This window comes from Pezoporus flaviventris, unplaced genomic scaffold (assembly GCF_033815535.1).
Source record: "Pezoporus flaviventris isolate CSIRO_AGI_PZ_B2104156 unplaced genomic scaffold, CSIRO_AGI_Pfla_v1 ptg000050l, whole genome shotgun sequence".
Classification (NCBI taxonomy): domain Eukaryota; kingdom Metazoa; phylum Chordata; class Aves; order Psittaciformes; family Psittacidae; genus Pezoporus; species Pezoporus flaviventris.
This window is the reverse complement of record NW_026892598.1, coordinates 4,289,372-4,312,232: the sequence shown is the minus strand read 5'-3', so window position 1 is coordinate 4,312,232 and position 22,861 is coordinate 4,289,372. Positions and strand designations below refer to the sequence as shown.

Below are 22,861 nucleotides of genomic sequence, written 5' to 3'. Positions count from 1 at the left end.
TATGAGACTAGGAGGCGAGCTCCATGTTCTCTACTTGTCCTATGTTATTAGCTGCATTAAATATATAGACAGAATATATATAAAAAAATATATAATATAATAAATATAATATAATATAATATAATATAATATAATATAATATAATATAATATAATTAATATAATTTATTATAATCCCCGTGCAGGCAGCTTTTCTGATTTTGGTATGTTTAATTAGAGATGGTTCTTTCCTTACAACTAAATCTGGAGGATAAAACTAAGCATCAGTGAACTCAAACGCAGAACTCCCACCAACTTAATTGGGATCAGGATTCTTTGCATGTTTGAAATATTTCCAACTTTCTAAAGCCTCTTCTAATAGTGCATTGCTTGGAAAGGACTTAGATGTTCATGAAGAATGTGGATTTTCAGAAAGTGTGATGAATATTTTAGTTGCCAGGAGAAAAAAAGCTGAAAACTTGAAATTTGTGAACAAATCCAGTTTTATTTCAGTTACCTTCTTCAGTAGCTATATGGAATATGCTGGAAACTGGACATTAGCTGAATTAAGTATGATTAGTCTTATTAAAAACTTAAATCTCTGCCCAGTTTTGAAAATCATTGTGCATGAAGCATTTCACTGCTCCTATTTAGAGCAAGATCTGACAAATGAAATTCTAAAAAACAAAAAGTAAAAAATGCACAAAACTATTAAAATGGCGTACAGCACTAAAACCTAAAAGGCTTAATTAAAAAAAACAGGAAGCTGCTGTTAGTTGTATCTAGTGTAATCCCCATAGGCACAAGTGACTGGAAGCTTAGAAGTTTATATAGTTATTAATTACATTGAGAGCATACATACTGATGCACCTATTAAGTAGTGTCAAATGATGTTTATAAACCCTATTTCTGATATTCGCAGTGTGGTATCAGAAGTGGAATTAAAAGGAGGCTAGAATCAGAAAACAAACTACTTAATTCTGACAAAAGCCTAAGAAAAGGCATCTAACCTCTCAAGTAGTTTATGGCACTAGTTATCTTAGTGTCCCATAATCAGCATTTGCTCGGGGGAAATGTGGATGGCTTGGAAGCTGCCCTAGTGTACTCCTATGTACAAGGTATAGAAATATAGCTGGCTGCTAGCCTTAGCCATGCAAGTCTTCTGTCCCCAGTTAAACATTCAGCAGGTCTCACGCAAATGCATGCTGGTGCTTCTCAGTTGTTCTCCTGTGGCACTGCTGTTGCCTAAAAGGAAAGAAGAGAGGTAACTGTTTTAGGGAAAGAGACAGACACCACCTGCCTCATTTTCTCAGCAGGGGCCTTAATTCCCAGAGCAGCTCAGTACCTTAAAATACTTAATGCACTTATATTTAGTACTACAGAGCTTGATAGAGGACACCTGAGAAAGTCACTCTGTCCATTGAGTCTGTGTGACCACAGGTAAGCCCATGGCAGAAGGGACAGTGGAGGAGTGCCTCCTCCTTCAGACTATCTTCTCTCCCCAGTACTTCGCCCTACTTCATTTTACAGAAACTGCTTGAAAATCCAGCTTGGAAGACAGGCTGCAGAAAGAGACCTCCTACCCCAGCAAAATTCTGGGCAGTAGGAATTGATGTGCTGTGACATCCAAGACAAAATCAGTTTCCCATCAGTGAACTTTCACATTGGTGTTCCCATGGCTTGTACCCAAACTGTGTAAATAGTTACTTCTGTGGGAAGTCCCTGGACATGCTACATACCATAATAATTAGTAGGCCTATATAATTTATTATGTATTTACTGGAGAGTTAGTTAACTAAGACTTCATTGTGGCCAGAAGCCACTAGGGATTTAGCTGTGTGGTTTACCTGCAAAAAAATTTATGACAAAGAGCAAGTACTGAACGTGCTTTAGGTAGGCAGATATTTCACTCATAAAGCGTAAAATACACCAGTATATTTTACATTACTCTTTCTGTGTTTTTAACTTAGAGCTCTGTGTTTTCCTACATCCTTTTGAGATCTGGTAAGCAGAAGAAAATTTGATTTTCCAGTCAGATTTCCAGAAACCCTCACTGAGACCAGAAGGTTTTTGTAGTGTGAAGTCATTTCAGGCAGCGGTATGGCTCAGACTCAGTACCTCTTTCCCCCTTACTGGAATTCCATTTACAGGAATTCATGAAAGAGACACAATGGCTAGGATTTACCTCCTTCCTGAAAGCCAGATCTGGTTTCACACAAAAGGTAAAAGCGCTGCTAGATAGTTACACATCAAGAGGAAGAAAATGGCCCAAATCAAAACATCTAGTCTTGCTTGTTATTGGACATACCTCATATTTAGTAAATACTTAAAACAAAAACAAAGCAAGCAAACATTGAACTCTTGCATGAATTTTGTTCAGCATTTTTCCATGTTAATTTTCCTCTAAAATCTGAATTACAAATTTAAATTTACTTTCTCAAAGACCCTTCAAACTCGGGAAGGTCAAAGTTTGTGTTTCAGTTGTTTGGTAAATCATGTAACGCGATAAGCTCCAAAGAAATAATCTACATGGTACTTGTCAATTATGTAGAACTTCAGCTGTGTCTTACTAAAAGCTCACTCTGGGAAACGCCCGAGCACTGAATTTCTGGCTTCAGTGAAAGGTGAAATTGCTCTGTATCTAACAAAACCAAACAGTCCTTGAACGTCTGTGGCTGAACATCAAGAATCTGTCTTTTCTTCCTGTGTAAGTAGTTATGTTTCTCAATGCATGGAAGAGCGCTAAAAGAAACCTGATTAAACTCTCCCAGATGTCCTAGCTAGTTTCCCCAAAACCAATCTTAAGACTGCTTTTCTATCCAAATAAAATATCCCGCCACTGCTCAAGAATGCAGCCGATAGCCAAAAGGCCTGCTTTTACTCTCAGAGAATGTCTTTCTGTGTCAAAGTTTTTGTTTCAAAGAATTCAATTAAATCTATTAAAAATTCTTTGCAGTAGGTTACAAGGTTTTGAACTAATGACTTGAAATGCGCTGCTTTTTGGCAGAACAGTTTCGGCAGGAAACGTTACACATGACTTAAGCTGGCCAAAACAATGTATCTGCTTCACAGTTTTCCATTGGCTGGCTTGTATTTACTATCATTTTCTGCCTGAAGATACTTAGCTATTGACAGAATTCTCAGTAATCCCCCTCTCTGCTTGGAACTGATTTCCTGCTGGTGAAGGGGAGGAAGCTACAAAGCAGCCAGTTCCACACGGGGGAAGTGCAAACCAACAAATCAGGTAGTATTGGAAACAAGTTTTATGCTGGTCCTAGATGGGGATGCCCCAGGAAAGGCAGGGCTGCTGGACCTTCCTTCTGCCTGTCCCGGGGCACTGGTGCTCTGCCCTGGGTAGGTAGGAGGACAGGTCCTCGCCCTTGTCCCCACAGGGACAGATAGCACAGGGCCAGGTGGGCAGCGTGTCAACTCATACTTACACAATGAGTCCTTTCCCCAAACTGGCTGTAGAAGGTCATCTTGACTTTGTGCTTGTGTCCAGTCCTCTGATCAAAGGTGTTACAGCTGTCAAAGGGCGGGCTGTACAAATGCAGGCTAACGGCAGACTCTGTGTGGCTGATGTTCTCCACACGGTGCAGGCCAATGGAGTCTACACCAGCAAGGACATGAGACAACAGGCTGTGTTACTGAGAAGATGTGATGAGGTCTCAGACACCTGGAAAACTGCTTTCTGGACAGAAACTTATAAGCAAGCCCCTCAGGCATGCCTGCATTTTTATGGGCAACAAGTAACTGAGTACAGTGAATTTGACTGCTGTTCTCCAGCACAGATTCCTAAATGCAGTGGTAATTCAACGTAAGTTATTGCTCTCCATACTTCACGCAACTTCTGGATTATCTTCTACAGGATAAAGGCCAACAGAAACCCAGAGAAACTTAAGGAAGGGCATGCTGTCACTAGTTTTCTAGCTATCACTCCCAAAGGGCTTCAAGTTTATTTGCTTTCCCAGGAGATGCTGCTGTTCCGAGGAGGAAGCTTCCTCCAAAAGCAGGAAGGTTTGTGTTTCTAAAAATTAGCAAGATGTTTTACAGGGAAGAAGTTTTCGTACTGCCAGCTCTTAGCCTGGAAACAAGGACATCAGTCAAATTAAAAGTCAGCTACGTGTATTTGGGGTCTGCACTTCTAGACAGAGAAGTAATTGTCTTCTCTACAGGCATCTGTTTCCCAATTAATCCTTCCAGTTTATTAGTTTGGAGAACAGGCTTTTCATTTGTCTGCTTTTTTGACTAAGGTGACAAATTAGTAGTGACTGGCATACTTCCAAGCTTAGCTGAATAGCAAGTATAACTGAACACATCTGTTCACTGTCTGTCATGTGGTTACTAACGAAGTAACGGCACATTCTGTGATGGTGGAGTAGAAACCGAGCTGTTACATAAAAATGTAAGGTATGAAGAATCACATCTATGAAACAAATAATTTCCATTCTACACTGAAGTTGAGTTTTTGAGTTACTTAAAAGACCTGGAATTTAAACTTACGACCCTGCTATAAAAACAACTAAGGCCTTTGTACTTGAATTAATAGAATTAATATGCTATATAATACCTGGACCTGTATAGTGCAACACAGGCATGATACTCTGAGAATCTTGAGTACACTCTTAACTCTGATACGTTTGAAGTGTAAGCCCTAAGTGTTGTTAACATAGTTTACCTAAATAGTGGAAAATAGGGGAAAAAAAGTCCTAAATCTGTGCTCATCCAGTGGGAAACTCAAATAAACACTGTGGGTTCTAACCTTAAATATAAATTACAGAGCAATCAAGAAGCATGCAAGAGAAGCATGAAGGTCACCCACTATTGAAGTAGCTCAGGCCATCAACACTCAGTGTTTTCCTTCTACTTGTTTTACCTGTTTCTTTGAAATCAAAACATCTGTTACAAAATATGGCAGAGATCCAAACCGCCTGAGAGAATTGGATACCAAATTTGTTTAAAACAACCAAGGAATCTTTAGATCAGATGCACACAGGGTGCAATTGCTTGCACTGGAAAGATCTGCTTAGGCAGAAAAACCCAACTGAGTCTGAGAACCCCTGTCCCAAGTAATTTCAGAGAGACATTAGGGACACAATGCTGAAGGCTGCTTGGTTTAGAGGAGATACCCAGCTTATATAAGTATCAAGCGATTGCTGCAGTGTCTTAAGAGTGAGTTAAAAGAACATGGTTTTGTTTGGTTTACTGAACACATTTGTGTAGAATCTAGATAGTCACATTCCTAAACTGTGCATAAAGCCATTAGTATTACGCTGTTAAAGGTAGGAAACTAGAAAGCAGATGAACTGTTCTGTTAGGAATAAGTCATGGATCGGCAGTTGTCAAAACAAGCTTAACAACTTACCATTAATGTAGGCACACTGATTTTCCCTCAAAACTCGTTCTGATTTCTTAATCATTTCACCATTCCCTTTTTTCTCAGGCCATTCGAACAGAGTCTCCTTTAGATTTCCCTGGAGGATCTTCATAAAGCAGTGTGAGTCGGTGTGATCATGGATGCTGCTATACACCCGAAAGGAATAACCAAACTCAGTGTGATGTACATAGTCAATTTTAGTACAGCAATTTCAGGACAGATGGTATAGCATATTGCATATGGACACAGCCGTAGAATCAAGTGCTGTTGCACACAGGTCATGCACAAAAGTCTTAGGAAAAAAACATTCCAACACAGTCGCTAAGGCATGCCTACTTAACCTACTTAAAACTCCTATGGTGGAAATGCATTGTGATAAGCTCGCATACAGCAGCACTTGGAGGAGAGTCAGATGTTGTTCAATCATCTATGGCTTTGCACAGAGAAATACAAAGGAAGCCTGGAGGAGGGAGGAGGACAGAAAAAGTCTTCAGAACACAAAAACTCTCAGTGGTCAAGAAACAAAATGACCTCAGGCAGAGGCTGGTATAAGCTTGCAAGTATACCTGATATTTGCAGATCCTAAACTGTGGGAGAAATGAGCTACTTCTGCTTAATTTCTATGGTCTCCTTACTGCTGGAGTGCACAGACATCTGTTGAGTAAAAAAAAGTGCTGTACCTCTTGCTCTGGTAGTACTAAGTACAACCAGCTCCAGTAAGCTGTTAATTTCTCTAGTTTGGCAAAACATGAACAAAACAGCAGGATCTGGTATGATTTGTCTGCTTGCTTGATCTGAAGTATGTTTTAATTGCTACATTTGGAGACATACAGGCTAGATAAGTAGTTCAGGCTTGTTTGGGCATTTTAAGTAGAGTCCTGTTACAGAAGTCAATGTGATTAGAAGAGAGAGCCCTCCACTCATCCAGGGGGACGGAAAAGGGAGAATTTGATTCTCCCAGAAATACAGTGCTAATGGGTTTCAGTCAAAAACTTGGTTCTTGTTCATTACTGTTTCCAGTAAACAAATGTGAGATGCCAAGAGAGCAGAGCTTGCTTCAGGCACAGAGCAATTCACAAATGCCACATTGTCACGCTCCTTCCACAAGCCATGAGAACAACCTGATCCTCCTCATGCAGGAAGCAAAACCAACTTGTGGTCTTAGTCATAGAATCATAGAATCACAGAATGGTTTGGGTTGGAAAGGACCTTAGGATCACTCAGTTGCAATCCCCCTGCCATGGGAAGGGACGCCTCACACCAGACCATGTCACCCTAAGATCTGTCCAACCTGGCCTTGATCACTACCAGGGGTACCAGGGGTGGAACATTAGCACTTCCTTGGGCAACCTGTTCCAGTGCCTCACCACCCTCATAGTGAAGAACTTCTTCCTTACATCCTTATATTCTTCCTTATATCCTTCTGTCCAGTTTAGCTCTAGCAAATGCTCATTCAACCCAAACACAGCTTGACATAAATTACAGGCTTTGGGGGCATAGCCTGGAAGGATTAGAGGTGATGGGGTCAATTCCTATATGCCTCTGAGTATGACATCATGGCATCCCCTAGATAATACTGTAAATGCTCAATTGCACGCTCAATTAAAACAAACAAAAAAATGGTCCAACATCTCATTAGGTTTTCTATTTATATGTGAGAATAATAAGTCAAAACCTGCAAGTTTTTTTATTCCATATTTTATTTTAGCCAAAATTTTGTGAAAGACCTCCAAGGGACAGATCCTGCCCTCACATTTGTAAGACTAAACAACGTAGGATACCATCTGTGTATACAACTCAGGAGGCCACATCAGCAGTGTGGTCCATTTTGAGAGAGGTGTGATGTGTGAACCTAAAGAAAGCCATGTGCTCCTGGAAAGGTTTTCTCTCCTCACAGCCTGCAGTCCTGACCCAAACCTACCTTTCTCATCTTGTCATAGAGGCAGAATTTAAGCACCCTTACAAACAAAGAACAAAGACTATGTAAATACCACCAAGTCCTGCTTCTGCAGCCAAGTGTTGCATGGAACTGGTTGAACAGTCCCTGCTACCCACGGAATCCACTGTATTTCTGGGACTAAAAAATTCCTCTGACAGAGGAGAAGGTTAGATTTGGTAGAAAACCAAAAGAGTGATCTAAAGATGTCAATGACATACAAACCTGCAAAAGATACAGCAAATATTCAGCACTGCTATACCAATACCTCTGCTTTGATTCCAGATGCTTTCCAATAGCTTTCAAAGGGCTGATTATTTTTCTCCTTTTTATGACAGTGAAAGATACGGTGTCTTTTTGTCTGTTTGCTAAACCCATAGTCTTTGGATACGAACCTGCCATGCCCTTCACCCCAGCACAAGATCATTAAGTTGAACTTTCCATTTCCACTGTCCACAAGATTTCTTGTATACCTGAAATACAAAGTGTTTGCATTTTACCGTACTGATATGCCTACAAAAGACAAAATCATACAAATGTTTATGAAGGAAGATTGTGATGTATAAGAATGCTTTTTCTACCTTTTCTTGAAAGCCAAGTTGTACTTGGAAAAAAAAACAAACTTGTATTTTGAACTTCATTTTTTGGTAAGAGTTCTTTTTTCTGGGGGAAAAAAAGTAATTTTGATATTTTATAATCATATTGCTTTTGAATTACATAGACTATTGGAGTCTGGGAACTGTGAGTCTGAGACTAGGGTGGTAGACAGGATCAAATCAAAATAGTTGTTGAATGAAGTCACTTCAGCATCTGGCTTATAATTAGAAACAGAGGCCTGCAGTGGAACAAGAAAAATAAATGGTTACATTCTTCTGCATTTCCTTTTCAAATATTCTTGGCTTTCCTTCTGTTATGCAGCACTCATTTGTACAAAGCCAAAAAAGAAATAAGAGGTTGGGCTTTTTGTCCATGGTTCTCCTAGTCTGATCCTGAAAGTTCTGTGTCTTGTACTGCAGCATTTGTGTGTTGATAAAGCACCTGTGGGATAACTTCTGCCAGCATCTACTTCTAAACAAAGTTTATCACTGCAACATTTCCTAAAAAGATTTTTCATGTGCTATCTTACAGGTGGCATAAGCTTGGTTCTGAATGCTTTTACCGATAGGGATATTCTAGACTGTGATTTGCTCTCAGGGCTTGCAAATATCTTTAATAGCAACATCTTACGTTTGTTCCCTTTAGGGAACACCCCTGCAAGCCTCCCTGGGTTGCTGCTTGTCTTGTTATACTGAAAGGTTCACTTGAGAAGGGACTGGGATTTTGCTCTACACATTACTTTCTGTAGTGCAGCTCTTCTGATCTGGGGCTGGTGCTTCTAGATGTTTTAATGCAAATAACCCAGTTGGACCTTCTGATTTCATTTCAGCTTTAGTTATGACTATTTGCACCTTACTTTGCCAAGTAAAGCAAACACACTGATTACAGGATGCCTCACTCTCAGCTAGGAGATGCAAGCAGGGCACACAGAAAGGGCACTGATGTCAGTTTTAAATTAGTTTTCCCATAAGACCACTCTATTTTACTCAAGATAGGAGGCTCATAACAAATTACTTTAAAAGCATAACATGTATGTCTATATGCTGCCTTTCACCTCATCCACATTTTGCTCATATTTTAGGTAGACATATTTTCCTGTGATGCCAGAACATAAGCAATCAATTCTGGCATTTTGACCAAACTTTTCAAGTGCTGTTATTTCTGTATGGGCTCGGCTGGGGGAATAAAAAAGAAAATATGGCTGCCATACATACTTCTAATGTTAGCACACTTTGTTTTTCTGATTCTTAGTTTCCTGCGTCCTGCTGCAAATTCTGTGCTTTATTCCGAATGGAGGATAGCAAACACGAGGTTAAAGAAGGCTAAAAAAGTCAAGCCAGAGTGATGGTTTCATGAAAGTAAGGCTAAAAGTAAAAGTTTGGGAGTTTTTTGTTGCGGTTAGTTTTGTTGTTTTCTTAACGAAGTGCTCAAATAAAATATATTTATATTGAAACCTGAGACGGGGCAGTCACCAATGGCCGTGATAAATCAGCTGTTAGCAAGTCGGAGTGACTCCAAACCCCCGCGGGTATTTGCCTCACTCCCGGCAAACAGCAAAAATCCCCAGAGGAGTAAGGGGCTGCAGCGTGGGGCGCGGTCGGCTCCCGCCCCACCGGTGCGGCAGGGCACGCACCTGCTCCTCTGCGGACACCGAACACGCACGTCGGTGCGGTCTGCTCCGCGCCCCGGCTCGCCGCGCAACCCCCGCGGCATGCCGGCTCTGCTGCGGTGCCGGTGGGGGGTGTACACGTGATACTGCCGGTAGCGGGTGCGGGGCAGCCACCGCCCGCGCCCGCCGGTGCTGCAATTGGCCGCTGCAGCCCCGCCCGCTCCCCGGCCCGGCCCGGCCCCGCCGCTGGCCACCGCGGACCCCCCCGGGGGCCTTTGCCCTTTGCCCATGTCGGAGCGCTGCCGGAGGGGCCGTAGGACGGGTCGGGATGGGGAAGAGGGTGGTAGTGGTGCGTCTGCTCTGCATCCCCTCGGTCCTCCCTCTCCGTTCGCGACTTTGCCCTTCCGCCAGCTCCGCTAGCACGGTGAGCGGCGCGGCACCGGAGGCTTTCTGCTCCGGCGTGGTTTGTACCTGTACTGGTCGAACTGAGCGTACTGCAGCCACTCCTCGGGGTTGCTCTCGTACGACTCCATCAGCGCCTGTACTTCCTCCACGCAGATTTTGTCCTCCGCGAATAGCCGGTGGAGGATGCGGATCAGCTCCTCCAGGCTCTGCGCCTTCCACATCTCCGTCTGCACCGGCTGCTCCATCATCACCGGCTGCTCCATCACCGCCGGCAGCTCCATTTGCACAGGCTGCTTCGTCGCCGCCAGCCGCTGCCCACGGCCGGCCCCCGCCACCTCCCTTTATGTACTGGGAGGCACGGCGGGAGCCTGCCACCGCCCCGGCGGGCGGAGGGGCCAGGCGGCGGCGGGCGGGACCGCGGCCAACCGTGCCCGTCCCCGTCCTCGGGAGTGGGGCCACCGACCCCGGCGGGCGGGGGCACCCGGAGCCGGCTGCAGGGGCGCGCCCCTCACCGCCTGCCTCTGCTCCTGTCTCTGCCCTTGCCCCTGCCTCTGCCCTTGCTCCTGCCTTTACCCCTGTTCCTTCTGCCTCTTCCCCTGCTACTGCCCCTGTCCTTGTCCTTGTCCCTGCATCCCACTCTACCTCCTTCCCGGACCACAGCCAGTCCCTCCAGCGACCCTGGCAAGGCTCGCTTTTCACATCGTGGGTGGGCGGGGAAGCGTTTGGTTCTCTGGTATTCCCCGTGGAAGGAATATGGCCTCGCAGCTCTCCCTCTCCCTGCCAGGCCTCTTCGTGTGTGCATTTTCATCTGCTTTCAACAAGCTTTGGGGCTTAGGAAGTGTGGTCCACCGCTGCCTCCGTTGCTTGTATCACAGAGGAGGAAGCTTTCAAGCAGATAAGCTGCAGCAGAGAAGTATTAATTTGAGCCCAGCCTTACAAAACTACACTTAGAAGCTTCTATTTAAAAGCAAAACAAACCACAGTGGTATAAAAGTATCACAGAAAATTGCTGCTGGAGGTTACATAATACAGCCTGCCTGTGGAAAGTGCTGTTCCTTGAAAACTGCGCACTCTGCAGACAGGCTACTGTGGCCTGTCATTACCTAGAAATGTAATGAATGGGACAAAAGGAGTCAGGGGGTTGGAACTAGATGATCTTTAAGGTCCCTCCCAACAATAACCATTCTTTGATTCTGTGATTTCTAGTCCAGCTGTTAATAGGATGTTTATTAATCATGAATTCTGACAGCCGCATTCACCATGCATCATAGAATTGTGCTTTAGAAATCCATCTTTTCTTAAAAAAAAAAAAAAGAAAAGAAAAAAGAGTTCAGCTATTTAGGTCTGCTGATGATTGTGGGGCTAGAAGTAAGCAGATTGGTTGTATGGTCTGCTGTAGCTCTGAGGCCTAAAGGTGTTCACCATAGCAGCAGTTTGCAATTACGTTAAAGACAGTTACAGTGAGTGATTTCTAGTGTGGCTGCTTTCTCTTCTCTAATCCTGATCTGTGCATGAAGTAGGTGTGAGAAAAAGAGGGGCCATGAGTACAACAGCTACAACTTGAAAGGCTGGATGAACTTCTGGCTCCACTGCAGTTGGGAATATTCTCCCATAGATTTAAGTGGGCTGGGGTCTAGTACACTGGAGTGAGTTATGAATAAATGCACTGAATAGCTACATTGCCAGACACCGGTCCAGAACCCCTCCTGCAACACAGAAAGCAGAGCCAACATTATTGCCGCTTTTTAAAGAAGTTGTGTTTGTGTGTGCATGTGTCTAACAGAGAACTGTGATGATTTCAAGCACTTTTTGAGGTCTGAAAGAAACTAAGACCATCCCAAGTCTCTGAAACACAACTAGGATACCCCAGCACTGATAACAGCCATTGTGTAGCTAAAGGAGAAAATATCCCATTAAATAATTCTGCAAGAGTTACACTTGCTAGTTCCTGTAATCAGGGTCTCCTTATCTTGTTTCTCTGATAAATGAGCTGTTGAGCTCTGCTTAATGATGGCAGGCCTTGGTGTTTATTGGAGGAGATACGTAATCACATTCAGTACTCCTGAATCTGCAAGATGCTATGACATCTGCAGAACGACACATAGGTACTTCATACTCCTGTATAAAACACCACAGTCCCTAAAGTGGATATATATATTTATCGTGCTACAGAAAAAGAGCAAGCCTGTGGCTTCAGGGGAGAAGCATCTAAAGGTCTAAAGATTTTTCCTGTATTTCACATTACACAGCCCTTGTGGAAAGCACAGAACCTCAGAGGGTTCACACAGAAAGTGAGTCATTCTTGCATTCCTCATGACTTAAATTTGAGAGGCAGAAAGGAAACCAATAAACCATTCTTGTTGATACCCTGACAGATAAAATCTTGCCTTGGGAAATGTGAGTTTGGGCTTTAGCCACAGAAACTTTGTTTTATGGACAAATGCCAAACCACCCAACTATTACCCATAAGTCAGGTGTAAGCATTGCAAGCAATCATTGGACATGAAATCTCACTCCAACAGAGACCAGCTGAAGTGCCAGAGCACACATTGGCACCTCACCTCCTACTGGAATGCAGATAACAGGGTTTTTCTCCTAACCTATTGAGGAAAATTTTCAGTTAAGATTGATAGAATTAATGATCTCCAGTGTTAGACATTTTGCACCATGTATTGGACCTGAATATGTAGCCTGAGTCTGAAGACTTCAGGATGCATCTTGTCATTCCCAATTGTGGGCTAGTCATATATGGGATCCAAGGTGTCTGAATCCTCAGTCTGTTGTGACAAACAACTATACTGTGTCTCTTTGGTCTGTTAGCCTGGACAGATAATAGCACTTCAACCCATTAATGAGAATTTACCTGGACTTGTGCAAAGTGTTCGACACTGTCCCACACGACATCCTTGTCTCTAAATTGGAGAGACATCAATTTGATAGGCGGACCACTCAGTGGATAAAGAACTGGCTGGATGGCTGCATGCAGAGTTGTGGTCAATGGCTCAGTGTCCAGCTGGAGACCAGTAACGAGTGGTGTCCCTCAGGGGTCAGTGTTGGGACCGGTCTGGTTCAACATCTTTGTTGGTGACATGGACAGTGGGATTTTGCACACACTCAGCAAGTTTGCTGATGACACCAAGCTGTGTGGTTCAGTTGATATGCTGGAGGGAAGGAATGCCATCCAGAGGGACCTTGACACGCTTGTGAGGTGGGCTGATGCCAACCTCATGAAGTTTAACCATGACAAGTGCAAGGTCCTACACCTGGGTCAGGGCAATCCCAGGCACAGCTACAGGTTGGGCAGAGAAGAGATGCAGAGCAGCCCTGTGGAGAAGGACTTGGGGGTGTTGGTCAATGAGAAAATGAACATGAGCCGGCTTCAGTGTGGGCTCACAGCCCAGAAAGCCAACCGTATCCTGGGCTGCACCAAAAGAAGTGTGACCAGCAGGTCGAAGGAGGTGATTCTGCCCCTCTTCTCTTGTGAGACCTCACCTGGAGTATTGTGTGCAGTTCTGGTGTCTTCAACATAAAAAGGACATGGAACTGTTGGAACAAGTCCAGAGGAGGGCCACAAGGATGATCGGGGACTGGAGCACCTCCTGTATGAAGACAGGCTGAGAAAGTTCTGGCTGTTCAGCCTGGAGACCTCATAGCAGCTTTCCAGTATCTGAAGGGGGCCTGTAAAGATGTGGGGAGGGACTCTTTGTTAGGGACTGTAGTGATAGGACAAGGGGTAATGGGTTAAAACTTAAACAGGGGAAGTTTAGATTGGAAATAAGGAAGAAGTTCTTTACTGTGAGGGTGGTGAGGCACTGGAATGGGTTGCCCAGGGAGGTTGTGAATGCTCCATCCCTGGCAGTGTTCAAGGCCAGGTTGGACAGAGCCTTGGATGACATGGTAGGTGAAGTGTCCCTGCCCATGGCAGGGGGCTGGAACTTGATGATCTTAAGGTCCTTTCCAGCCCTAACTATTCTAAGAATTTACCTCTCCTCCTCCAGATCCTATGACTTACCCTTCTACCAATGGTATTGTCTCTGTTCTCCAAAGATTCCTTACATCTATAGAGATCACTTTTTAAAGGAAAAATCTGGATCTGCAGGTGTAGTGCAAGTTTTGGGGCTGCCTGACTCTGAGGAAGCTTAAGAGAAGAGAACGTTTTGTCACATTGATCATAATACAGACAAAAGGTTAATAATCTGTGGCAAGGGAAGTCACCCTACTGAAACAGAACATTGTGTTGTGTAGTCCCAAAGCATTACAAAAGGGTTACTGACTTTTCCTTTAAGCTTTATATGACTTAAGATCTGCATCCTGCATCTGAAAACCCAAAGTGCTTCAGTCTATGATGCCTAGAGTTCTGTCCCTTTTATTTCACATGAAGGTCTTTGGACTCCTGAAAGGACACTGACTGCACAGATATCACCTTTCAGGTTATAATCAGGAGGGAACGTAAGTAAATGTTTGTTGCGGACGTCATTCAGATTGATATTTGGAAGCAATGCACTGTCTGAAGCAGCTGTTCCCAGACTGTGATCTGAAAGACCAAGCTAAATGATTAGGGAGCCCTATATTCAAGTGGGATGATTCCTTCTGGGGCTGTGGAACAACACTGCAGCTGCTCCTCAGTGATATAAGCAGGAAAGCAAGATTGATCCCTTAGTACACAACAGATTTTGCATGAGAACCTGCTGCTTGCACAGTGATTCACCAAAAAAGCCCGAGAACAGATCGTATCAAGCATAGATGATGCAGTGAAACACCATCAGACTACAAAATGCAGTATTCAGTGACTGAAACAAGGGCTCCACATACCAAGACATGCCTTATGCTGAAAACACTAACTACTGAACAGCATGTGTACTGCTGAAGTTAAAAAATAAACTATACTGAAGAGCTGTGAGGCATTAAACCACACATCTCAGAACGAACTCTCAGAAGAAATCAGTTTGGTCCACTTTTGGTGGGAGGCTAGTACACTATGCATGCGTTATAAATATCGACATTTCTTTCTGTGAGAAAAAAAAAAACGTTAAAATTGATTTCTTTCAATTTGTGGTATTTATATGAGAAAGCTTAAGCACTGGGTAGCCTCCTCGGTAGTAGCACTATTTACAGTGTAGTTTTCTGTTTGGAGACCTTTTCTTCTTTGAGGTTTCCTCTTCCAGAGCTGATGAGCTCTTAGTGCATTTTAGTTCCCAAGAGCTGCTAGGTTTATTAGCTCTGTTACCAAACTGAGCTAAACACATTTTTGCCTGCTTTAATGTCACAGGCTGATTTTTAATATCATATGCTGTTTTTTGCCATTAGAACATGCAACTCAAACATTTTTAATGTTCAAGCCCTCCACACAATTATATTCACTCAGTCCAACTGATACATATATATTTATATATATTTAAATAATTTTCATGTGAAATTATTCCATGAGAAGAGAGATAGCAAGGACACTGAGACTCTGTACTTTTCCCTAAATCTTACTAATATTTGTCAACTACTTTTAATAAGCAAAAGTATGAGTGAATTGAGATGTACAAGTAGTACTTCCTCACCATCTATAATCTTCTTAACAAAAAATATTGCAAGCATTTATAGCAAGCATATATCTAATGATGGAGGGTAAGCTGGAGAAGCACTTAAATTCCAAGAATGCTCCTGAACTTAGAAGAGGGACAAAGTCTTTCTCCCTCAAGCTTAATTCTTACTGCATATACAAGGGATAGAATCTAGCCTCCTTGGTGCACAGGCCAACTGTGTAGTTTGTATCCACAATTTTTATCTTCTAACCTCCCAAACAAGCTGGTAATGTTCAAAGTGCCCACCAGAAATGGTCCCTTGCCAACTCCTAAATTGTGCACAGGCCAAAGTCTGTGCCAGCAACTGTTCTACCAACTAACTGTATATGACTGAGCTACAGTGCCGCAGAAAACTTCCAGCGCTACCGAGTCTAGTGACACAGATGTAGTGTGACTGGCTTAATGTTAAGCTTTTAACATACTTATTTTGGTCTCTTTAGTCAATGTGATTCCTTTAACCTTTCTTAACTACTCATTTTAGGAGGAAACAATCCCTAATGAGTTTTTGTTTCTCTAGATATTTTGGCATAAAGCCAAAAGTTTTGTGACTGAAATATAGTGAGATGTACTTCACACCTCATGTCATTATGGCTACTGAGGCAAGTGCAAAGCAGGTACAAGAAAAAAATAGTGTAGGACTTTATGATTTTTAGCTTTGGCAGCATATAAAGTATGATGCAAAGCTGAAGTGTGGTCTCTGCAAATGACAACAATCACATTTAACATACTTTGTCAGATTCTTCTCTTGATGATCCAATAAAACCAATGCTGAAACACCTTTTTTTAATGCACATGGCATTTATATAAGCTTGCAATAGTCATCATGACCATGAAAACCCCATTGTTAAAGGTATTTTTCCCTCTTTATTGTCTCATCTGCAAGTATGACAATGCTGTAGTATGATAATGCCTTGAGTAACCTTTGTACAACATCCCTGAAGAGCAATTAAAACTTCAGGATAGTTACAACTAGCATAAGCCAAAAGCTTGTGCAACTAAAAGCAGAATTTGATCTGCAAAATGAGCCTGAACATCAGCAATGGATAAAAAGAAGCTGCCTTAGAGTTCAGAAGTAGTTTGCAGAGTGGATGTGTGAATTTCCACCCCCACCTGGAATTTACTGTAGATCAGTACATCCAAGATTAAGTTATTAACAGAAGATATCCCCACAACATATTTTAGCAGTAATTCTTCAAAGCTTAAAAGATGACATTTGCTCAATATGCACATAGATGACATTATTGTATAATTTCACTTTCAAGGTATCTTGGAGTTTCACTTAGCCCCTCCCTGTTCTTCATGTGCTTTTATGACTAGTTCAACCTACAAATTAGAAATTTATAATTAATCCTAGTCTTTAAACTATAATCTGAATAATTAATATAAGTAATGTCCCCCAGTTAAGGTTTGAAGCTGGTGACTGTTATCTTAGAAACAGGATAACTGAATTTTGCATAGCACTGTTCTTCAGTATTAGGAAGCTTTGAAGTACTGTCGTTCATAAAAACAGTATAATAGTTTTCATTTCCAATACTTACCTTCATATATAAATCTTTAAAATTTACTGAACTGATTTTATCAGTTTGCCTGTTCTGTTAATTAATTACATAAAGTGAATTAAATTACATCACATCACAAATATTGGTATCTCAGTACTGTAGCATCTTTGGGTAGAACATAGCACTCTTAAGTAACTACACTATTTTTAAATTTTTTGTGCCTGTGCAACTTGCACAGATTTGCCCGAAACAACAGCCCTTACTTTCATAATCTTCCTCCTCCCTCTGTAGCAATTGAAATCACTTAAACTATACAGTCAACACTTTTGCTTAAGGCATAGTGAATACAGAGAACATGTTCTCTGTTTATGTTCTGCTTAAGCTTCTGATAGTTCTGATTTACTGGAATTATTCTTTTTAAAGAGGTAAGTATATACCTTTGAAAGCCTTTTATTTAATCTATTATTTTAGATGCTACAACTGTCACTTTTAAACATATGAGATTTAACATATTTGCAACATTCATCTTTTGCAAATTCTACACGCATTGTGCTCCTAATTATTTATTTGTTCATCCAATACATTACTTACTTGGCATGTTTGCAGCCAAATCTGTTATTTAAGAACATGCACAAGGAAAAGTTTTTACCACTTAAACCAGTCGCACCTTGACTCCAGATGGAGAGAGCCCATGGTCCTTAAGGAGTTACCAGAGATAAGCAAGCACCAACCACCCCCCTGAGGTGAAAAGGTGGACAACTACAAGGAAAAGCAGCAAAAAGGAGGACTCTTTCTATAAAGATACTGAAGCTACATGGGGGAATTAGTAGAATTGGAACTGGCAGTCATTAAAAGGAAAGGAACAGAATAAAGACAGCCACTTAGAGCATTCAGGAACAGCAAGAGCTCAATCAGGTGAGCAGTCACTGTATACTGGTAAACTAGGGGCCAAGAAATAATTAGTTGGGGTTGGAGGAAAGTTAAGAGCAGAAAAAATGCTGGAGCAAACAGTAATTAAGTACTGTCCAAGGAATAAGCTGAACCTTAAATAGATTAATAATTCCCTGCTCATTGCAGGGAGTTGGACTAGATGACCTTTGAAGGTCCCTTCCAACCCAAACTATTCTATGATTGAAACCTGCATAAGTTATCGAAGTTCAAAAACTCTTCTGGTGAATAAAAGAAATCAAGACCATTACTGTGGGTGTTATGTTGGACTTTGAAGGGTTCAAGGCAAACCTCCCCCCCCCCCAGCTTCAGAGGATAGAAATTATCTATAGTTTCAACATGAAGGACAACCTTCTAACATTTGCTGGTAAGATACAGTGATCTGTATCTCTCCTTCACCTCTAAAACCTTGTGTTTTTTTATTAAAAAAATTTAATCTATATATAAAATATCCACAGAACCCCCTTTAAAAAAACATACCCCCCTCACCCCCAACAACTTTCTTGCATTATTTTTAAAGAGCACAGTTACAGAATATCAGTAGTCTCATTTGTTAAGATCAAATGAGGTGAAAGGCACCAATAGAACATTCTTTAAAGACAGACGGACTAGTAGCTTAGCTTAGGTAAACACACTGCCACACAGGAGAACAAACTACTTCTATTTGTAAGGCTGGCAAGTGGATATATTACAAAAATGGTCGGAAAAAAAAAATGCAGATACTTTTGTCCTTGTGTACCCTCTAGTGGCTGTGCAAGGTTACACTGGCCTCACTAGTTGAGAAAGGAATTTCCTCAAAAGGACAGAATCAGAGTGCTAACCTCTACAACAGTTCTCTTAAATAGACAAATATTCTTAAGATCAGGGTTCTAAACAGCAACAGTATGCATTATTTGAAGATTTGAGTTTACAACAAATTCTGCCTTGTTAGCTTAATCCAACGAATCTGGGTTTTCCACTTAAGAAATAAGTGGAAATGAAATGAAAAGAAATAACTGGTAAAACACATCAAGCAAGCATTCAGGGCACATGCCTGTGTTTCTGTGCCATGTATGCAGGATGCATGCAAACTGCAGCAACACCAGTAAGTTAAGCTGAGTATTAGTTCACCAGTAGTCCTTTAAGGAGGGAAACAATTTGGTACACAGGTTGCAGTGACCACGGAAGAGCCACTTATACATGAAACAGCAATGAACAGCTCAAAACTATTGTACAAGGACATTTTAACCTAGAACAGGCCATTTTGCCTGTATGTGCTGAAGAAGTGTTTTGTGCCAGGGATCAAAACTGTCCTCCAGCGTAAGAACACTCTGCAAGTGAAGAGCTACCACTTAATTTAGTTCGGCTTAAACATAAAAGATTGTACAACATCTACAAAATAAATCCACACACAAAAAAAACCCATCCTGCCCATCCAAACTCCAGAATAAATAAAGGATTTAGCAAATGTTGTAAAGTGCATTCTATTTTGTTGAGGGAACATGCAGGTGATGAAACAGGAAAATAACAGCAGCCAAAACGAGAATATACAGATGGTAAGTTTATAGCAACTCATATCTATTTCTTCATTAACTGAAGAAACAGCTAGCTGCAGCATTCAGATAAAGATGCCAGCCATTAAACACTACCAGAAGAAGCACCTTGGGAACTGCTGAAATTTTCAGCATTCAACAAATCACTATACAATATGGGCAGGATGAAAAGTACTTCTGACGTCTATCATTATGTTGTGCCATATAAACAAGGTACTTATGGTAATGACATGATGAAGGCACAGTGTGAGGTAATCAGATTATATACCAACACCTATATATTAATTATAAGAAAAAAAAAAGAGATTAATTCACATTCAAGATGAAAACTTCACAAAGAATAGAATCCACATAATGGATGTACAACATGTCAGAAGTAAACCGAATTCCACGCTACATATACAATAAACATCCCTTTTAATAAAAAGGAACTTTTATATTCAGTACAGCATATAGAGTGACAGAGCTGTCTAGTCAGCCCTTCAGACAACTATGAAATAGCTTCCCTTCAGATACAGCAACTGAGAATTTGGCAGCAAGGAAGCTGGCTCCATCTTACAGATGGCAAATACAATTTTCTTCTGTACCTCAGATGTACATCAAAAAAAAGTTCCATGATCAGATAGCCTAGGTAGGTCTTCTTTTACACTACTCATCTGGATAATTTTTATACATTTAAGCAGAAATGAAAAAAAAATCTTTCTTTCTGTGTATTTACAGGCCAAATTTAAGAAAGTTTCTCCCTTTTCCATTTTTGAAGACAACATCTAAACAATTCTACTGCTTGTCATTCATCCCCATGCCTGAGTCTTGCAGTAATGCAGTACAAGCTTGCCATCACTTCCAAAACACTGCAAGAAAACAAAAGAAATCAAGACAAGGGCTGTTAAGATTATTCATGGGCTAGCATATACATGAATCAAAACAAACAAAAAAGCCCCCCCACCAGATAACTGTGTCATAGAATAGCTACTGGTAACAAAGCTCTCCATCATAATGGGAGGCATGACAACATCCTGTATGTGAATGAATACATTTACAGGGATTGTATGAAGTCATGTCTCTCTAAATCATACTTATACATATCTGTCATTATCAATTACATTACATTAAATGCAAGAGACCACCAGCTTTGCTAGGCATAGTAACAATTTTCAAGTCCCAGAAGTATACCAGCAAATTCTGCTAAGCACAGTTGGAAAGGATATTTAAGGAGAAAGTCACCTCATAGAGGGTCCCAACTTCTTGGTCTGGAGATGGAGCAAAAGACTGGTTTACATATATGAACTGGAAGAAAAAGAAAATAGAAGATGGAGAGCTCCCATACCTCTCACAGATTACACGGAAGAAACATTCTGCTGCCAGAACTGGGTAAATCTGTCCGCTGTTCACCATTTATGATCTTCAGAGTCCACACCAAAATACCACAAATTAGTATTTCTACTTTGGTGTGGAGGGGTAACATGACTTCCAGGAGCTACCCTTGACTGGCTGTGCTGCTTTCCTTCTGCAGCAAACTGACTCATCAGCCTCCCATACAGCAGCACAAAATGAACCTACTGTTTTGGTCTTTACTCTCATTTCAAGTATGTAAACCATTCCCACTATCCCAAATTTGCTCAGTTATAACAGCAGTCACAGAAATTACAAAACTTTTTGTTCTAAAGTCATCCTTCTCACTTCCTCTACCAAACGTACATACATGCACACAGTAGCTACTCCATAATGTCTAAGAGGGCCTTGGAATCTGCAGCGTGAGATCGTGATGTGTAGTACAGTAAACTCTGCTATTTCCAAAGAAGAGTTATTAAATTCCCAGGGCTTTGTTCCTGAAGTATAGCTGTAAGCTTAAACCACACTGGAAGACTCCATGTTCCTGTATTCCCCCCCCCCCCCCCCCCCCCGAGATAATGAGATGGAAGTTAATGAATTAAACTGTTGATAATACCTATGAACACTGTTGATAATACCTATGAACAATAAATACCTGAACTATTAGTCTTCTTTGAGATAGAAGATTCTTTTTTCCCCTTCTTTGGGGAAAAAAAACCCAAACCCTTCAGGATTTCTAGATAAGAGATACATAGTGAAACTCTTTAGCTTATATGTTTAAATAAGTGCCTGTAGACCAAGAACAGGGTGATTTAATCTACACTTTGGCTACACATTTGACTGTTTTAATGAGTCCAGTTTTAACTTTACATCTTAAATGAAAGCTTTGAAATGTATGTATCCCTGTTAAGCAAAAAACTAGTACAATCATATTTCTGACTCTGTTCCAGCTCTTCCAATTTTATCAGAAGGCCACTTGGGCTGCACATGAAGGAACACATAAGCAATATTGGTAATATGCTGCCAAACTGTGAATGTTTCTAAGGTACTCCATTTTAAAGAGAAGTCAGTCCTACTAGTAAGTAAGCTGTTTGAGAAGTTTTGAAGAAAACAGACATCAATATTCAGAACACCAACCCCAAACACTTTATAGACTTTCCCCCAAATACTCCCTTCTGTATACCTGACTTCTACAATTACACTGTGCGTATGAACCTTTCACTGAAACGCATCATTGCATTTCACATTGCACACAGCTCTGTATGGCAGCATTAGACAAGAACAGACACTGCAAAAAGCCCATAGGTTGCATGGAGTTGAGCACCTGAGCACATCCAAACTGCACCACGATGGCTCATGTCAATGTGCACAGCTGTGTGTACTTTGAATAGTTTTCCTGGTGTCCCTACACCAGTTGTCTACCAAAAGCCGTGGTCTACATACATATAGCATCCCTACAAGGTGAAACGACTCGGCCTCGGGGTGTGCAGAGTTCCCTGCCACGGCTATTCCTGCCCTCCCCGGGATGTGTAGGCCAGGCTACCAGCTGCGCCTACCAGCTGCTCAGAGGCCATTAGCTTGAGGAACTTCTTGATGAAGTCGACGAGGCTCTGGATGGTGCGGGTTCGTTCCACGGCCCACTTCTTGGTCTTCATGATAGGGGTGTCGCCCACGGCCTTGAGCAGGACGTCAACTGCGGGGATTACCGAGCGTCAACAGTGCGCCCCCACTGGCCGGAGCCTCCCACTCACCACCTCCGATTGGCCAGCGCACCTGCCCGTCATCCACAGACCCGCCCACCTGCCCCGGCGGTGGCTTCTCGCACCCTTACTTTTCTTTTTCGTGTCTCCAGTGGCCTCCTCGGTGCCCGGTGAGCCGGCCGGAGGAGGGGCCGCATCAGCACCCCCCGCCGCAGCCCCGCCGTCAGGGGCTTCTTCCCCGGCTTCGCTTCTTTCCTCGCTCTGAGGCGACGCAGGCACCGGCTGCTCCTCCACTTCCGCCATCCTACTGCAGAGGGGAGTAGCTGACCGGAAGTAACGCTGCACGGCGGGAGGGCCTGTGGCTGCGCAAGGCGT

The 22,861-nt window shown here is 42.2% G+C and overlaps 3 protein-coding genes across 5 annotated transcripts in view; 1 reads left to right on the top strand and 2 right to left on the bottom strand.

Moving 5' to 3' along the window:
• Positions 1-22,861, top strand: part of ARL14EPL (ADP ribosylation factor like GTPase 14 effector protein like) — a 216,578-nt gene that overhangs the window by 82,704 nt on the left and 111,013 nt on the right. The window lies entirely within an intron of this gene.
• Positions 466-10,292, bottom strand: CDO1 (cysteine dioxygenase type 1). Of its 2 annotated transcripts, XM_061468714.1 has the most exons (6): positions 9,969-10,292; positions 7,687-7,764; positions 5,344-5,501; positions 3,409-3,588; positions 3,146-3,155; positions 466-1,216 (listed from the first exon to the last, which is right to left on the bottom strand). In XM_061468714.1, exons 1-6 carry the CDS (start codon positions 10,181-10,183, stop codon positions 1,159-1,161), a joined length of 699 nt encoding a protein of 232 aa, XP_061324698.1. In that variant the 5' UTR covers positions 10,184-10,292; the 3' UTR covers positions 466-1,158. The 2 variants fall into 2 exon arrangements, with proteins under 2 accessions (XP_061324698.1, XP_061324697.1); XM_061468713.1 differs by lacking the exon at positions 3,146-3,155 and having other exon boundaries at positions 466-1,223; positions 3,419-3,588; positions 9,969-10,281.
• Positions 19,855-22,812, bottom strand: ATG12 (autophagy related 12). Its single transcript, XM_061468728.1, has 4 exons — positions 22,618-22,812; positions 22,343-22,479; positions 20,679-20,741; positions 19,855-20,305 (listed from the first exon to the last, which is right to left on the bottom strand). Exons 1-4 carry the CDS (start codon positions 22,787-22,789, stop codon positions 20,246-20,248), a joined length of 432 nt encoding a protein of 143 aa, XP_061324712.1. The 5' UTR covers positions 22,790-22,812; the 3' UTR covers positions 19,855-20,245.

Bases quoted from the DNA above. Each gene is read 5' to 3' on its own strand.
- ATG12 (XM_061468728.1), bottom strand. From the start codon at position 22,789: ATGGCGGAAGTGGAGGAGCAGCCGGTGCCTGCGTCGCCTCAGAGCGAG. The intron at 20,742-22,342 runs GTAGGCGCAGCT...TTTTTCTTCCAG, and splicing joins TAATGGCCTCTGAGCAGCTG to TTCATATATGTAAACCAGTC. The intron at 20,306-20,678 runs GTGACTTTCTCC...GTTTTCTTGCAG, and splicing joins AAGTTGGGACCCTCTATGAG to TGTTTTGGAAGTGATGGCAA.
- CDO1 (XM_061468714.1), bottom strand. From the start codon at position 10,183: ATGGAGCTGCCGGCGGTGATGGAGCAGCCGGTGATGATGGAGCAGCCG. The intron at 7,765-9,968 runs GTACAAACCACG...TTTGTATTTCAG, and splicing joins GCTCAGTTCGACCAGTACAG to GTATACAAGAAATCTTGTGG. The intron at 5,502-7,686 runs GTTCGTATCCAA...TCGGGTGTATAG, and splicing joins TGGGGTGAAGGGCATGGCAG to CAGCATCCATGATCACACCG.